Source organism: Pholis gunnellus, assembly GCF_910591455.1.
Source record: "Pholis gunnellus genome assembly, chromosome: 5".
Classification (NCBI taxonomy): Eukaryota; Metazoa; Chordata; class Actinopteri; order Perciformes; family Pholidae; genus Pholis; species Pholis gunnellus.
The window spans coordinates 7,039,466-7,057,484 of record NC_136531.1 but is presented as its reverse complement, the minus strand read 5'-3'; the positions used below and the strand labels follow the sequence as shown (position 1 = coordinate 7,057,484).

Here is an 18,019-nt window from a genome sequence, read left to right as displayed (position 1 = left end):
TTTTCAATATGACATTTGTTTGAAAGCACCTGATGAGGTGCTAAACTCAGCCCCGGGACTGATGTGAATGCTGAGATTGAAAGAAAACATGATTAAAGTATTATTTTAGTCGTTTTCCACACATTTTATGAAGTAAGGTTTTGTTTTGAGGTCTGTGACAGAGCTCACAGGGCGTGTTAAACAAACATTAACATACCGTGTTCCTCCCCCAGAGGAGAATGCCGTGGTGTGGTACAGTCTGTTGCCCGGCGCCGGCTACGAGCTCTTCAGCATCAACCCTTACACCGGTCTGATCACCACCACCTCCTACCTGGACCGAGAGCAGCAGCATCACTTCACTCTCAGAGGTACAACACAAACCTGTTACACCTGAGAGACACACAAGTGCGGATAGAAATAGTGCTCTGAAACACACTCTTGTCCTTGGCAAGCAGTTTGTCGTGATCATGTTTGTCACTTCACTTGTAATTTAATAAAATCAGAAACCCTGTTGAAGAGAAAGTCAAAAAGACATTGAGAAAACAGCTGAAATAAAGCACGCCTCTGCTAGTTTCATGAATACAATTTTAAGCTTATTACGCTTCATGGAAAACGAGCAGTGGTAATACATCACAACAAATTTAATGAGTTTGTTTAATTGAGTTTTTACAAGTTGGGAAAAGTAGTGACGATCCATCCCAATCAGGTGCTGCTAGGTAAAGAATAAAACTCTTCATAATCTCCAGATGGACAAGGTTTAGAGATTAAGTTTAAAGTTTGTGTTGACCAGCTAGACCTGTAGCATCAACGGCTGTGATCAGGATCTGCTGAAGGAAAAATCTTCTCCAGTGTGAAGCTCAACGACAACCAACTGTTTGAAAGCCTGTGATTCTAAGGGTTATAAAAATATCCCTCTAAAAATGTAAAGCTGCCATATAAATCCTCTATCAAACACAGACATTTCTCTCATTCTGTTTCTCATTCTCTGCCTTCTCTCTTGACATGCTTCACAGCCAAAGTCGTAAAGAGTTCGGGCTTTTGTATGACGGCAACATAATTCAGCAGATTGATTTATGTTAAGGAAGCGGTAGACTTTTAAAGAGCTGAGGTACAATATATCTAACCTCCACTGACTGCTCCCTCTGCCTTTTAAAGTGTTTGCTTTCACTCTCTCGTGGGCACACACGGCTATTACATTCACGCTATTCAGCCGCGTTTGATGATGAACTGCTTTCAGATGTTTTATTATAATATTTGTACAGTCAGCAGTATGATGAACAATTAAATATAATAACAGAAAAGCATGAAGGTCTTGAAGTTGTGCCAGAATCACGCAGGTCTGATTGGGAAATATTGAAATATGTGGGGACAATTTTCTCTGCCGGCAAATGAATTTGGAAAGAAATAGAAATTATTTTTAGCCATTATAAAAAGCTGTAGCAGTTTATGTAATGTTGACGGAATTGCTTTTTCATTCTTAGTCTGTACTGCTATTAAAAATCAGTTCAGTCCTTGTGGTGTTTCAAGACTGAAACTGCTGAGGAAAACGGTATATTACTGATTTCCCATGACTATCAAAATTAGATAAAATTCGACAGAGATTTCTGCAGTGAGCGTAAGGTGTGAATTTCTTTTGATTTATGTCTGCAGTCCAGGCTCGTGACAGCAGCACGCGGCCTCTCTCGGGTACGGTCACAGTGCTCTGCTCTGTGCTGGATGACAATGACAACCCTCCGGAGTTCATGCAGTCCTCCTTCCAGATCAGCCTGCCAGAAAACCTTCCTCCAGGGGTGGTCCACACTGCTCAGGCCTCTGATCCAGACCACGGAGAAAATGGAACTATACACTACTCCATTTTAGGTAAGGTGCCCCGGAGAGAGCTCTGTATATCAAGCTATTTGGATCATGATTTGGTAGTTTTGGCTACCATTTCTATCGGTAATGAAAATTGTTCTCGGCAAGCTAATCGCTGAGATCTGGGAACTCATCGACATTGTGAAAAAGAAATCCAAAAGGGGAAAGAAACTAAGCGATCATACAGGTTTTTAAACAAACGCTGAAGTAAGCCAAACTCATTTGGAAGATAAAAATGATGATAAAAAGTCATTACTTTGGTGAGTTAAATGTTACCATAATGGATAGAAATGAACCAGGAACATCCTATAATTTCTGTCTTTAGGCGAGGACTACAGAGGTCGCTTCACCATCAACAGCCACACAGGTGCCATAAGCACCACACAGGTCCTCGACCGTGAGGAAAGGCAGAATTACACACTTACCATACAGGCCCATGACTATGGCCCCACCCAGCTCAGGTCCTCCACCCAACTCCAGCTGGTGCTGCTGGACCAGAACGATAACTTTCCCTCCTTCACCCGTAAGAGCTACCACGCCTCTATCAGCGAGGGCCTACCTGCAGGAGCGGAGGTCCTGCGTGTTGGCGCCTTTGATCCCGACGAGGGGTCCAATGGGGACCTGACCTACTCTCTGACAGAGGACAGCAGCCAGGGGGCCTTCTCGGTGGACGCTTTCACCGGAGTGATCCGCACCACGAGGTCTCTGGACAGAGAGAGTCGGGCGCAATACACCCTCAGAGCTGTGGCTGCCGACGGCTGCGCCCAAGGGCCACTGAGCTCTGTGGCATCGCTGACCATACAGGTGGAGGACGTGAACGACAATGTGCCAGTCTGTGAGCAGAATCCCATCAACGCGTGGGTTTCCATGAGGACTCTACCCAACCAGATAGTTACAACGGTGACGGCAACAGACGGTGACCAGGGGGACAATGGGACTGTACAGTTTATGTTGTCTGATGAGGAAAACCTGTTTGACATCAACGGCGAGTCGGGGGAGATTTCATTGAGAAGACGAGTGAGAGCAGGTTTCTCTGGGAGGAAGCTGCAGGTTGTGGTTTCAGACAAAGGACAACCTGTTTTAACCTCCACCTGCCTGGTTTTCATTCATCTGAAAGGAGAACATGAAGGACTACAGTTCACAAACAAAGTGTACAACGCTACCATCAAAGAGAACAGTAGAGCTGGTAGGTTTTTCCCACCTCTATTCCTTCTGTTTTCATTGATGCCATTAAAAACCCTCATCGACCATTTTACTCTCTTTGTCAAGGCACTTGGATTGCAAAAGTGGAGGCCAATGACCAAACCAACAGCAGACAAAGGATCACCTACACCATATTTAGTGGCAGTGAGAATCATATTTTCTCCATCAACCGTCACACGGGTAAGAAACAAAACAAAAACATTGCCTTTGTTCCTTTTTTCCTTGAGTTCACTGGTGATGATTAGCAGATGGGATTCTTGTTATGTATCTGCAAGAAAGTCATGCATGCTTTCAACAATTGAGTTATGCTAATAGCACAAATTCTCATTCACTCATCCATTTTATTTTCCACTAAAGCATCCAGAAAATAACTTTTAATTTCCAGTCCTCGCAATTATTTATGTTTAACCCAAAATATTTTCTATTCCACTCATTTTGAGCAATTGTTATTTTCTGTGTTTCTTTTCAAAATGTCCTTTCAGTTTATCTGCTTCATCTGGTTGTTTATATACAAGAATTTCCTCAAGAATTATGATTGTTGCCTGCCTGATTTTATCATATTCTTACCCCAAACTCTTTTTTTGGATTTATGTTTCCATAAAGTAATGAGGTAGACACAGTTTCACTTCAATACACATTATTATACGGAGATAGGAACAAATACTTTTTTAGGCTTGCCAAAAAGTCTTAAAAGTGCTTCTGTCAACACCTTTTTTTAAAGACGAAAAGTCATGTTTTTCTTTCCATTACTGTGACTTCATTTTTCCCTGATCCGATTTAAAAAAAAACTAAAACTTGAAATACGTTGGGCTATACTAGTCTTTCATGTTGTGTTTGCACCGTTTTTGACTTACAGTGCCATATATGTTTTCCTCTCATCTAGGTGAGATCCGTGTGCAGAAGGACAACTCTCTGGACTATGAGGTGAGCCCTCAGATCCAACTGGTGGTGCTGGCTGACAACGGGCTGCAGACGGCTCACTGCAGGGTCTCCATCAGCCTGCTGGATATTAATGACAACGCGCCAGTGTTTGAACACAGCAACTACAGAACAGCTGTCTGGGAGGGGCAAGTGCACAACACCTACATCATGCAGGTAGACACTATAAATATTTATGCCCTCTTTCACATTGGAAATACCGTGCCGGTATGTCATATAATCAGTTGTGATTATTGCAGATAAGATTTTATTAATATTGATCACTTGTATGTATTTTCTGCAGGTGTTTGCGTCCGATGCTGACAGCGGGATAAACGGGCAGATTGAGTACTCCATTGTGTCCGGTAACGCCAACGAAGCATTCGTCTTAGACTCTGTTCGTGGGATTCTTGCTACCAAAGTCTTGCTCGACCGCGAGATCGCCTCCTCATACAAGTACGCTGACGTCACGTATTAAAAAGTATAATGGAAACATTTCCAGAATGTATGATAGTTGAGAACAAAGTGGATCTCTAAGTTTCTACTTACACCTGTCGTAGCTAGCCTCTGGGAAATTGTTGTCCGTATTCCAAGTAATCTGTATACTATCGGATATTTCAATGTAATCATCAAGCCATTTAACAACAGTTATTTTGTTTGCATTCAACAAACACATCCCATGAGTCTTTGCCATTGGCTCAGCTGTGGAAGCTGTAGAGTGCTAACAAAATAAGTTTAAATGGGAAGTCATTAAATGTAAAGTCAATGTGTGTGGTCACAGTGAGAGGGCCATTATGGCACTGCAGGGAGATCGCAAAATGGCTGCAGCGCTATTATGTTTGACGAATCATTGTTGCTCTCAAATTGCAGAACAATAAGTTCTTCGGGGCTCTTTCAGGTTCATCCATGGTTTACTAGTTTAATAAGTGAAACTGTCGACTGTAAATGAGTGAGAGGAAATGATCATGTGTTGCAAGTTTGATGAAATGGGCCAATGAGCAATTTTATTATGACAGTGCGCTGGCTATATCTTCTTTATTAGAAAGCTTTCTGACAGATTTCTTTGTTTTTTTTAAATAAGTCAAACATCTGCACAAGTAAAAGTAGAATTACTGATTTTAGAATTTACTGAAAAAGTACAAATACTTAAAATATCTGCTTAATTCTATTATTGCGACTCTATAATTCATACGTTTCCAGCCCAGCATAATACAATGATACTCCATCCATATTATGCAAAGTGGCATCATTTGTTTTCTGCCTTTTATATTACAGGCTGGTTCTGCAGGCAGCAGACAGGGGGAACCCTCCTCTCAGCAGCACCGCCACCATCAGGGTCCAAGTGGTGGACGTCAATGACAACGGCCCTGCCATCCCCCCCATGGAGCCTGTGGTTATAGCAGAGAGTAAGACCAGCCCCCTCTGCTCTCCGACTGCTTGCCATGATCAACACTCATTCACATATAAACACTGTCTATGTTCGTTATCTATTTAATGGACTTATTACGACGTTTTCTGTTTCACTTCAGATCTTCCGGCGGGTTACATGGTCACCCAGGTGACTGCGAACGACGTGGACCTGAGCTCAACCATCACCTACAGCTTTTTAGACAACAGTAGCACCAACTTCCCCTTTGCTATTGACCGATATACTGGTGTGGTCACCCTGTCTCGAGCCCTGGACTATGAGGAGCAGACAGAGTACACGTTGACAGTCTGGGCGTCTGATTCCCTCCACCAGACCACCGGAGAGGTCAAAGTTGAAGTGCTTGACGTCAATGACAATGCCCCAGTCTTCACCAAGGTCTCCTACCAGGTACAGATGAGATATTTATCAGTCAAAAGGTTCAAGGCCAACAGGCATGTCTTATTCAGGATGTATACATTGTAAATTAAGTTGTTTGTTAATGCTTTGATAAAGTGATTAAGAGGAACTTTTGGGTTGAAAGGTTGTAAAAGCCTTTGTGCCTGATGTACTCGCTCAGTATTTTTGTCTTTTTACCGTAATCCTTTATTAATGACTTACTAACATGTACTCCAGACTTGAGGGCTTATTGGAAACTAAGTGTTGAAAGACGTGCTTCAGTGATTTGGTCAGTAATTTCCGTAATGTTGGAGAATGCACATAAGGCAGATTTAGAAAAGAATAAACCAAATTGAAGCAGAGCAGGTTGATATATCCTGACTTTTAGTCCCTTGCATGGGTCCATCTACAGAAACACTGGATGCTACATTTCACATAATGGAAAAGTATCGCAGTTCCCCTTTTAATAAAAGGTCACAAGGTTCTCACGTTGATAAAGGGTTCCACCACTTTTGATAGTTGAACTTTTTAATTGATAATGTATGAAGTTTTTTCCAGATTTTCGGTGCAGTATTTTTACTCAGTTTAGTACATTTGAGGGGTCATAAAATAAAGAGTTAACTATAGACAAATTCTGCTGAAGAGATTTTTCAAACTTGGCAACCCAAGAGTTGCGGAGTTATAAAGCAATAATAAATGTTTATTAACCGTATAAGGAAGTGGTATCTGACTGGATATATAGAACATACATTATGATCTTGCTGCAGATGTGAATCATTATTTATTCTCTCTTGAAGGTGGAGATGTCGGAGTTGGTTTTAGCAGATACGTTAGTTTTGTCAGTGTCTGCTACCGACAGCGACTCTGGACTCAATGGGAAGATCACCTACAGACTGCTTTCATCTCCTTTACAAGGCTTTTACATAGAGCCAGACAATGGTAAGAACAGCTTCACTGATGGAAAAGACATCCTGCAATAGCTTTGATATAAATGTCTCGTTGACAGTAGAACCTCACTGTATGTATGTAGAGTATATTCATATATAGAAAAGTTGGAGGTTAAGAAGTCGGTAGAGGGTTAAAACAATGATCCAAGATGTATTGCACTTCTTCTGTAAAACAAATTACCCCAAGCTTTACAAGTTGTATGACTTATGACTGTATGGTGGTCTGATTTTCATATTCATCCCTCTTATTCTCTCCATTAAAATCAGTTTTTCTGGCATAGTTAAAGGGGCACATGCCAAAGAAAAGGGCACAGAGAAAGACTTTGTCTTATTCTGAGCAGTATTCAGTATCAAGGGTTACTGAGAGTTGTCATTCTGCCAGCAGCATTTCTCCAGTGTTTATATTTCTATAGTCTTGGATGTGTGAGTGAGTTCCTTGGACAGGGGGAGAGAGAAGCAGCAGAGAAGGCAATTAGAAAGCATTGAGATAAAGTGCTTCAGAGGAGCCATGCCTATCCTATTATCTCCCTTTTAAAAATGTCTAAACCAAAGAAAGAAGATAAATCGCACAGAGCTGAAATGGAACCACCCCTCCTCAGTTCTGGCCAGTCTTTTCCACTCAAGTGGGATTTATGGGCTTCTGTCATGTTTGAACTCCAAAGTCTAATATCAAAGAAATGTTTTTGCCCATATTTTGCCGTAAGGAGCTCAAATGGAAAGGGAAAATTGCATCAATGTTGACTCTCTAAATCCAGAACTTTAATATGGTGCTTTTGTGGTGCGGTGCCTCTCAGTTTTTCCAGACCTATTTGTTTCACAGACAACGAATGGTGCTGCTTTAGAGTAGAGCCTCAGAATTAATAAAGTCACCATGTAGAAAAGTTTAAGTGGCAATGAAGTGGAACAATAAATTGAATGGACAAACACTTTATTGTCATCCAAAAAGAACATTTGCTATTACAGTCTGCATATGGAATGCGTTAAAGAATAGTCACGCAGGAAATTATGTTGCATTGCGGTGTCTAATGACAAGCACAATTTAGATTTAACAGTCAGTATATTGTCATACAAAGAGACATGTTTTATAGTTACTTTTTCGAAAAAGAAACTAACCAGAAACAATCAGTGTATTTGTTAAACCATCTGTTAAATCAATCAAGAAGACTTTTATAGCTTTACATTGGTGAGACCAGATGTCAGGTCTTTCTAAGTTGTTCTAAGGAGTTTCATTGTAGAACAAAATCAACATGTTTGCATGAGGGCTTGATGTATCTGCAATATAATGGTTTGATAAAAGTGAAACAGTTTTTAGTATTAGTAATTTTTTTATCATTTAAATTTGATGTATTATTTCCTGTTAAATTTGTTCTGGTAAAAGTGTTTGCAAACAGTTTGCACATCCAGCAGACAGCATTCTTTTGGAGTCACGTCTATTACTACCCAACAATACTAAATAATACAATAGTCAATCATTTTTTAGCTATATTTTACTTTCTACCAACTCCTGAGAGAAATTTAACTTTAGATGGATATGGTGGAGCATTTAGGGTGCTAGATGCTCCCCTCCGGTCAACAGCAACAATTGGCTAAAAACAGCTAAAATCTCCATAGAACTGAGGTGTTATCTGTCTGTGGGTTTGTCACTATATCAGCAACTTTCACACTGTAAAGTCATTGGATCCTTTTTTTACTATTTAAAAATGGTTATTGCAGCTTCAGAAAAAAACCTATTTGCTTACTAACACATGATTTGTCTTGTAGGGTCTGTTTTCACCAATAAGCCCTTGAAGGCCATCACAAACAGCAACCTGATCCATCTTCTGGTCGAGGCCAGAGACGAAGGCGAACCTGTGCAGTGTACTGTCACCGCCATAGACGTGGTGATTCTGGACACCAACGACCATGCACCTTTGTTCCACCAGGACATCTACACGCTCACCGTCCCAGAGGACACGCCCACGGACACCACTCTGCTGACGCTGTCGGCAGAGGACCAAGACTGGAGCCCTGAAAACACCCACTTGGACTACGGCATCATCAGAGGAAATGAGGAAAGGCGATTTTGTCTGGAAGTAAAAATGGTTCAGGTTGAGAATCAGATGAGAAATGTAGGAAAACTTGTTCTGTGTAACCCTTTAGACCGTGAGACCACGGAGAGCTACGCACTGACAGTGAGCGTGTCAGATCGAGGAATGCCTCCACTGAACAGCTCTGCTGTTATTATGGTTACTGTGACAGACTGCAATGACAATGCCCCCGTCTTTTCCAGCACAGGATACCACGCTCAGGTGAGTGAAAACAGCCATGTAGGTACCAGGCTGGTCCAGGTCAGTGCTCAGGACCCTGACCTGGGAACTAACGGCCTGTTGCGGTACGACATTATCTCAGGGAACAGCAAAGGTCACCTTAAGCTCAACCGTCAATCTGGCCTTCTGGTGGTCAACCACTCGCTTGACTATGAGGAAGACTCAAAGTACACCCTCACCATCCGAGCATCTGATGGTGTTGAATCATCTGAACAACGCAAAGTGGCTTTTACAGTGGTCTTCATCACAGTGTTGGATGAAAATGACAACACTCCATACTTCATGTTCCCTACTGTTAACTGTTCTGTGCTGGAGAACCTCCCAGCGTTTACCCACACCTGTTCTCTCCATGCTGTTGACAATGATTTGGGCATCTACGGCCAGCTCTCCTACTCTATTCTGTCCTCCTGCTTCATGGACTATGGCAGTGGCAGCCCTGAGAAGAAGGAGGCCTTTGCCATTGACCCCTTAACCGGCGACATTCACACCAGACAGACGTTCGATTACGAACGCGAGACTGAGTACTGCTTTGTAGTGGAGGCCAGGGATAAAGGTGACAAAGCAGCTACGGTAAAAGTGCAGGTGACCATCAAGGGAGTGGATGAGTTCAGTCCCGTCTTCACCCAAAAGCGGTACCATTTCCTACTGCCAGAAAACGCCAAGCCTGGAGAGACAGTCGGTTACGTGATGGCGATGGACCATGATGGAGGGGTGGACGGGCTGGTGGAGTACTTCCTTGTGAGGTCATCGCCGTTTTTCTCAATAAACAAAACAATTGGTGCCATTTTCGTGTCAGGTCCTGTATATCGCAGAAGAGGCAGCCATGCCAGTGAGGACATGGTGGAGCTGGTCGTGTCTGCAGGTAGTCCCAAATTGGCCTCCAGGACCACCGCCTGCCTAGTTTTCGTCAATATCTCCAGCTCAGCCCAAGCACTCACCGGGGTGCCTCTTGATGCGCACATGCTCAGTTTGAGTGTCTCACTAATCATGTTCCTCCTTGTCCTCCTCCTTTTTGTGGGCTTGGTTCTCAGGTACAAGATCAAGGAAGCGGCAATCAAAAAGGCTGCTGCAATTGCTGCAAACTTGAACCATGGTACAAGCTCGTTTGGTAGATCCAGTAGCCAAAGTGCAATCTCTTTGCAGGAGATGAAACAGCCCAGCATCTTGGTGACCAAGAGTGACGTATCGATACCATACAACCAGTCAGACTCGAGCGGCCGTGGATCAGCAGAAGGGGAGACCGCTGAGGACCAGGAGATCAAGTGGATTAATCAGTACCCCTGCCGTAAAAGAGACAAATCTGTGCAAGGCAACCAGGCCACTGAGCTCCCAGACTCTGCTTTACCTGGGGACAATATCTCCTGCCACTCTATCGATGTAGGGCCAGAGCACATTTTATCTGTCAAAAAACGTTTAGTCACAGGGATGGCCAGCACAGAAAGTCTCCATCACTTCAAAGAGGAGGGAGGAGGTGAGGGGCTACTTCCTGCAATACTCAGGGTGAGGGATTTGGAGGATAGCATGAGGACAAGTGGGTATGCTCCCCTCTCGAAAGCCCATGCCTCTGCAGATTCTCTCTCTTCACTGATGTGTTTTGAGGAGCAGATGCAGGGCAGCTACAACTGGGACCATGTTTTGGACTGGGAGCCAAGCTTCCAGCCTCTGGCCTCGGTTTTCACCGATATCGGGATGCTCCCTGACGAGGAGCTTCAAGGCGGCCGCGAGGACTTGGCAGCAGAGGCAATCTGTCTCATGTACCCACCGCCTCTCATAACAGGAGTAGCTCATTCTGGCATTAGGACTGTTCCTCCGCGAAAACCGGGGCGCATGCCAAGTCTGAGAAGGAAGCCCTCTTACCCCAGATATGCGTATTCCCCCTTAGCAAGGAACACAGGACTTACCCCTTCCGCCATGACACCCACTTTCTCCCCATCACTGTCTTCTCTCACCATTAGAACTCCCAGTGCCTCACCAGTTGTCTCTGACACCGGGGTGGGGGGTTTCAGGCTTGACTCAGGACCCCTTACTGCAAGCCTATTAGAGGCAGAAATCCAGGTATAGACACAAACTTTGATCAAGTTTATCTAAAATAATCTTTCATTTGCCATCTGAAGGTAATTCCTTTAGTATTTTAAAGAACTATAAGGGGCATAATTTAAGTAAAACTTTTTTTATTGACAACTTCGTTATTGTTTTAGACTCGTGGGTGTCATGGGTTTAGTCTGAAAAGGGCAATATCGGGCAAAGTTGTTATTTGAACATAATGTAGTCATTTAATTACTTGAAGTTGATTTCATAACTAAATTCTGTTATAAAATGTGTATCTGGAAAAGCCTGAACTCAGTTTTGCATTACATTCTTCTAATGCAGCACTTTGAATAAGAGCAATTAATTATTGAATGTCTTATTGTAAACATGTTTAATTGTGGAGAAAGTGAAACAATTTATTAATGTGGTTGGTTGCAGCTTCTAAATGGAAACCTTTCAAGGTTGGTTTAATAAGCAACCAATGTCTGTAGTTAATCTCCCTGGAATCATAAAAAACAAGATTTTAAATACAGACCCATTTTTGCCTCCCTCTTCTTTAATATGTTTTGCCAATAAACTGCCAGGAAAATTGCTTGTCCAACAGAACTTATTTTATTCCTTCAATCTAGGACCGTTCTTAATTTTATGTTATATTGTGTCTTTTAATTCTTTAAAAGTCAAGGCTAGTGCAGACAAAACTAAAATATATGATTGATTCTTCACTAACATTAATTCAGTACGGATTCAATAAATTGGATTTCATTGTCCTGTCACTGGTCAGCATTATAGCTGATTCTTCTCATAAACCAGTTCCAGATTCTGGCTGTTTTTACTTTTTTTTTGTCATGAACAGAAGTAGTCTGTTCCCTTCATGATTGCTTTTGTGTGTGCTAACTGTAGACTACAGACAACCTGTTAATAAACAGCACTTAATGTACAATTTCCAGAGAATTGTATGAGTTTAAATATTAATACATTTGCAAACAAGTCAGCAATAAAGAAACTTTCTTCTGAATTTTTCTTGGATTAAGTATTTAATGGTGTTGTTGTACTGCTTGTGGTACAGGATTTCTTAGTGTACATTACATTTACTAAAGTAAACAACAATAATTCAGATTTTTCTAAACTTTGGGAAAATAATAAAAGAACAAAGAAAACGGGTTAATAGATCAAGGACATTTTACCACACACAGCTGAGACGTGACTGCTACATAAAATATTGGAATTGAACTGTCTCTCTTTCAAATGTATCATATAATTGTATTTTACTTATAATGAGCATTTTCTCCTGAATTAATTTTTTCCATGGCCACTCTCTGTCATTTCAGTCATTCAGTATCCAAAGTGAAGCAATTCATACTGCATTTCAAATAGAAGATGGGAATGCCATGATTCAATTTCTGATCTTAACCTCGTGAACTTTGATGTTTTCCTTTAAAAATCGTTTTAAGTAGCGTAGAGTCAAAGTTTTGAAAACATTTTCATGTGGTAGAAAAACAACACTTTACAGGGAACTCTGGTTTTGAAGATTCATTGAGTCATGCTTGAGTGAAATATGATTTTTTTTTTTCATATTTATTTTGCTACTTTTTAAATAATTTGACACTTTCCCCTTATATCGATGTATCATTGCAGCTCATTTTAACATAACATCTTACATGCAGTATTAGTTCTCTTCATCAATTCCATCCAGTATTGGTTCAATTTATTTATTAATTATTGAAATAGCTGAGGAGATTCTTCCCACTATAGACATTCTTTAATGTTTGATGCTTGTAACAATGATCTGAATATCTAAGAATGTTGCCTCTCTCAGAAAAGTAAAGAAATATGAAGTGATTCAACATGGCTCCACTTGGTCTGCAGTTAATCCAAATGTGCTGGCCTCTGGGAACATATGAGCTGAGGAGCTAAATATTATCTTTCATGAAACTGTCTGATAAACAGCGAGGCCCTGAACGATACCAGCCAAGTGTGTCCTGCATGTAGCCACTGATCAGTACGTAATTATTTATTGACTCAGTTCAGCTCTGCGCTCCTATGTATTTGTGATTTCAGCAGGTCCTTGGCCTCGGGATTATAGGGTGATGGAAGAGATCTCTCACCATATTGAGGAAGGTCCTCAGCCTTCTTTGTTATGCTGTCACTCATGATTACACGCACCTCTCAGTTGATGCCACGTCCCGTCCCCCCCATGCCAGACCAGGGCCAAAAGTCTGAAAGTGAAAAAAATAAGATTTGAAACTGAAAATATAAAATCTGAAAGTGAAAAATATAAGACCTCAAATATCAAAATATATATGACAGTGAAAAAATTAAATGAATATGTTATTCAAAACAATTCCAGAACTGGTTTTGTTTGACTGTCCGAAGATGGAGCCAATGTAAAGCACAGGTTGTTTACTAGTCAGCTGCTGGGACATCTGTCACTCAAAGGGGAAAACGGGGTCTCCTTAATTGTATGCACGGGGTGAAACAGCGTTGTTTTATGGCTTTGGTTAAAATACTGTACTTCAGTTTGTTTCTCTCTCTTTGACATCCTGTCTGAGGTAAGAGGCTCTCATGAACTAGCTAACGTTAGCTATGGTTAGTTCCCATTTAGCTAGCACTTAATGTCATGTTAGACGACTTTTATTTAATCTAACACACAGACTGTATATAAGAAGCTATTATGCCGTGTTCACACCAAACGCGGCGCGAGTTATTCGCGGTTATTTGCGTTAGACGCGCCGGGGAGGGGGCGTGGCTTATCGCCGGGGAAACCGTTATTCACTTAAGCCATTTATTTCCATGTTTTGCGTTAGCCTGTTTCCCCTCTCACAACACACAGCTCGTCCACGAACTGACTAACGTCAGAGATGAAGAAGGCCAAAGGAGGTGGTGACGCTCTCCGGCAGAATGACTCTGCTGACCCAAGGAAAGGAGAACAACAGCAGCAGCAAAGTGACGGGTACGATGGTGACTGTGACTTCGCAGCTGACCTGCAAGACGAAAACAATGACCCCGGACTCAGGAGAGAGATACGGAGCAAGTACAGAGACTTCATCGACTCAGTGCAACGTAAGTAAGACTGACCGGCAGGTTGGGGATGCCAGCAAGAGGACGTTGATGTTGTTTTAACTTTATATGTTGACACGTCTTTGATGCATTTCCTTCCTGTGTGTTTCCCTCTCTAGAGAATAGGGAAGAGTTGCTGACACCCTCCAACAACAAGCTCTCAGAAGTTTTAGAAGAGGCTAACAAACTTTTTAAAGATGGTAGGTGTGATTAAAACCACAGAAATGTTGAATTTGGGCTGCAAACCATGTGACTAGGCCTTTTTGGCATGATTAGACCGCAGGGCTGTTTAATCGATACACGGAAAGTGTCGAGGCGAGCCGCAGCACTTTACATTTGGAGCAAATTCTTAATATTTAGCATCTTCATTGAAATAAATATGCATCGGAGGTTTGCACGTGTCGGATCGTGCTCCCCCCGGGTGTTCTGGTCTCGTCCCACAGTCCAAGCACATTCAGGTTAGGTTAATTGGCGACTCTTAAGTTTGCAAATATAACACTACAGTATTATGTAAATGAGAAATTCAGAGTCCAGAGTAACAATTCATACATTGTGCTCAGTGTGCTCTCCCTGTGTTCCCTGGCAGTCCAGAACGTGAGAGAAGCCGCTTTGGATGCCCACCTCCTTGTTGTGGCCACAAATCTGGGAAAGGAGAAAGCCAACCAACTGGCCGCCGAGGGCGCTGCTTTTGATACCACTGTTTTTGCCGAGCGACTTGTGAATGAGTTTCTTGTTTATACTATTATAAGCGCATACATACCCAAAATGTTGGTTGGGAGTTCCTTGCACACACAAACATGCACCACTGAGTGCTGTTACTTGTGAGAAGTATAGCGCTGGACCGATCGATCGACTCGGCCGGCGTTAAGGCTCTTCCCTTGGTTGAAACATACTTGCCGTCATTGTTTCGTTTAAAACTGGGGTGAAGGTCAATGAGGAGCAGTCAAATAAGCAACACGATTAACTTGAATCTGAATAGGTTTTGAATGTGAGCACACCAAGGCAGGGGTCATGTGGAGATCTCTCTTCTTCTCGGACAGCTGTCCTTCATGGGTCTCAACCGACTAGAGGACGGGGAGGACGGGCAGCAGAGCGGAGGGGCAGCTGGCGGCTACCTGCCCCCCGATGCTTGGCACAGAGTGGCCAGGAGAGCAGAGTCCTGTATCCAGGCAGCACCCACCTTCAACTACATGTAAGGCCTGCCTATGGAAACAACCACTTCTGATGACAAAACAACAAATTGTTATTCATTGAATTTCACAATTAGAAATCACAGGAGGACGTACATGTTTAGTCTACAATTATAAACTGTTGATTTACTGAGAGTTTACATTTTTATTTCTAGGTTGTTATTGCATTTTCCCTGGTTAATAACTGTCCTTCGGCACTATTTTCTGTCTCTTGACATTTTCATCCCCGTGGGACTCGTTTCATCAGGATGGGTTCGTTCCATGCGGAGCCGCCGCCTCCTCCTGCGAAGCGGAAGATAGAATGGAGGAAGGCTCACGGCAAGGAAGCCGAAAGGACGATGCCTACTCAGGTAGCTGAACGTATACACTAACGTTGCTGCACATGAAAACAAAACAAAAAAATGCAATCGTTTATTGATAGTAGATAAATCATTCTTCCGCCAATCAATGTAGTTCTTTAGCGACATAAGCATGCATAAAGATTGAGGTGATTATTACCATTTATCACCATTGATTGTGCGGTTGTTGAAGATGTGTTCGTGTTAGCACTCTTCTTTGCTGGTACATGGGTGTATCATAACCACATATGCATGAACCGTTATGCTCACTTTCCTCTAGCTGTTGTCACTTCACATCATTTCGTTACAGTGTAGCTCGGTTACTTGCTGAGTAACAAAGCGACACTGTAACTAAATTATATCGCTAGCATAGCTGAAGGAAATGTGAGCATAATAGGCTACAAATATAAGCATGCATGCTAGCTGAAGTAAGCCGGCATCGTTAAGTTACCGTAGATTGTTGGTGTAGTTTGTCCGCTTCGGATAGAACCGCTGGTGGACTGGTTGGCAGCAATGCCAGGTATTTCACTGACGTAACACCTGATTGGTTCCTGATACTTACGGCATTATGTTGATGTTGTCTGTCAGCTGAAGACAATGGAAGGCTCCCATCAAGAAGTGACAGAGAAAGACGTGGAGAGGATCCTGGGATACCTGAAGAGTTATCACCAAGATGATCGTGAGTTGAAAGCCGAGCTCACGGACATTAACATGTCATCGTTGTGTTTGTTATTGTTATTATTTGCTCATGTGTCCCTGTTTCTGTCACAGCAACGTCGCCGATATCGTATTACGAGTTTGTCATCGACCCCAACTCGTTTTCCCGGACAGTTGAGAACATTTTCCACACGTCTTTTCTAGTCAGGGTGAGCTGTTTGTTTAAATCGAGCTTCTCTGCCCTCCAGTGACTGTTGGTGTGACGACGTTTTTTTGTGTTTCAGGATGGGTTGGCACAGGTGTACATGGATGATGACAAATTGCCTTGTATAGGTGAGAGGATGTAATATTTTGTTGTATAATTCGGACCAGGGAATAACACAGTGTTTTGTGTCTCAGCACCTGTAGAGGAGGGAGAAGAGGGAGAGGTGGGAGCTGGAGAGTCATTCAGCAAGAATCAATGCATCGTCTCTATCAGCCTCAAAACGTGGAAGGTTAGCACGGTTTGGCCTTAATCTAGCAACGATACAAGACCCAGTTTTAACAAAGAAAAATCTTCTTTTGCGTCTTTGATCATGATTTTAATGTTCCGACTGTTTTTTCTTCCCCCTCAGGAGATCATAGAGGCCTACGACATCAAAGACGCAATGATTCAGCCTCCAAACACACAGAACGAGTGATGGACCCCGAACAGTTTTCCTTAGCTGAAACAAAACAATGTTGTTTTTAGGTGTGTTAATGCTTTTTTTAAATTTCTAAATAAAAAAGACAAATTGTTCTAAATGAAATGTTCTAAAGGCCAAATGTCAGTGAAGGTCACTCTTGTAAACACATAACATAGCGTCTTGAGATCCCAATTACTCAGTTGCAAGTTTTGTTTTAACTGTTTTTAGAAGTTTGAATAATAAAAAGAGAAATAAGAGAATGTTGGTACTGTTTTAATTGATTTATGGAATATGAGTGAATGCTATATTCAGTTTGAATGATATTTCAGTTGGGTTAACTGGTCAACCTCATGCATTAAAGGTGCTCAATATCAAATTCAGAGCATATCTGTAAAATTAAATAATACAGGAGTTGTTACCCCAGTAAGTTGACTTACTGCATAGCTGTGCCAACCTGCGTATCGTAGTCAAATTACTGAACAAATGGGAAATGTGGGCTGAATTTAGAGCTTCTGAACCAGGCTGATACAGGGACCCTCGTCAAGGCAGGGCCTCGACATTAAAGCAGAAACAACCTTAAGGCCCTTATCATGTCTCTTCATTTCCATTTCAATTGATAAAAGGACCACAAACCAGTTGGCACACATTGAACCTGGGGCTTTTGTAGCCCATAGGGGTCTTGGGCTCCTCTTTGGGCAGTTTGTAATCAAGCGCATCATTTTCACTTGAGTAAATGATACTGTTGGAGAGAACAGTGTCAAAAAAAGCACAGTCAAATTAGGATCGCGAAGCTCCACAATAATGTATACTCATCTGTATTAGATCATCACAAGGGTGAGCTCACAGATTCCCCATGAAGAAAAGATTATCATCTGTTAGTCCAATCTGATAAGCACTTGGAAGGGGAGGTCGTTTTGACAAATACAGCACGGCTGTGTTCTCGTCCTGGCTTGAGTTTCACATTTATCTCTGTTTGCATTCTACTGAGATATGTACTGGGCTCTAAACAAGTTCTGCATTGTGGTTTGTGGTTGTTTTTCTCAAGGAACGTCAGGCTGCGATGCACTGAAGGA

General features: G+C 42.2%; 2 protein-coding genes across 2 annotated transcripts in view; both read left to right on the top strand.

Annotated features, from left to right (window-relative positions):
- The window catches only part of dchs2 (dachsous cadherin-related 2), a gene marked incomplete at its 5' end in the record, with an annotated part of 28,665 nt that extends 16,617 nt beyond the window's left edge, over positions 1-12,048 (top strand). The window contains 10 exons of the mRNA XM_079159927.1: positions 213-347; positions 1,630-1,839; positions 2,159-3,019; positions 3,103-3,216; positions 3,920-4,131; positions 4,259-4,410; positions 5,230-5,360; positions 5,484-5,770; positions 6,556-6,697; positions 8,467-12,048. Of these exons, the coding sequence (XP_079016053.1) occupies positions 213-347; positions 1,630-1,839; positions 2,159-3,019; positions 3,103-3,216; positions 3,920-4,131; positions 4,259-4,410; positions 5,230-5,360; positions 5,484-5,770; positions 6,556-6,697; positions 8,467-11,072 (4,850 nt within the window). The 3' untranslated portion in view covers positions 11,073-12,048. The remainder of the gene's footprint in view (positions 1-212; positions 348-1,629; positions 1,840-2,158; positions 3,020-3,102; positions 3,217-3,919; positions 4,132-4,258; positions 4,411-5,229; positions 5,361-5,483; positions 5,771-6,555; positions 6,698-8,466) is intronic.
- Positions 12,049-13,897: 1,849 nt separating this feature from the next.
- On the top strand, positions 13,898-16,961 carry LOC306695869 (non-structural maintenance of chromosomes element 4 homolog A-like; the record flags this gene model as incomplete). The annotated part of the gene is made up of 10 exons (XM_079159294.1): positions 13,898-14,099; positions 14,216-14,296; positions 14,683-14,813; positions 15,137-15,288; positions 15,534-15,636; positions 16,213-16,303; positions 16,396-16,490; positions 16,566-16,614; positions 16,681-16,775; positions 16,896-16,961. The coding sequence occupies 10 exons, from the start codon at positions 13,898-13,900 to the stop codon at positions 16,959-16,961; spliced, it is 1,065 nt and encodes a 354-aa protein (XP_079015420.1).
- Between the last annotated feature and the right edge of the window lie 1,058 nt (positions 16,962-18,019).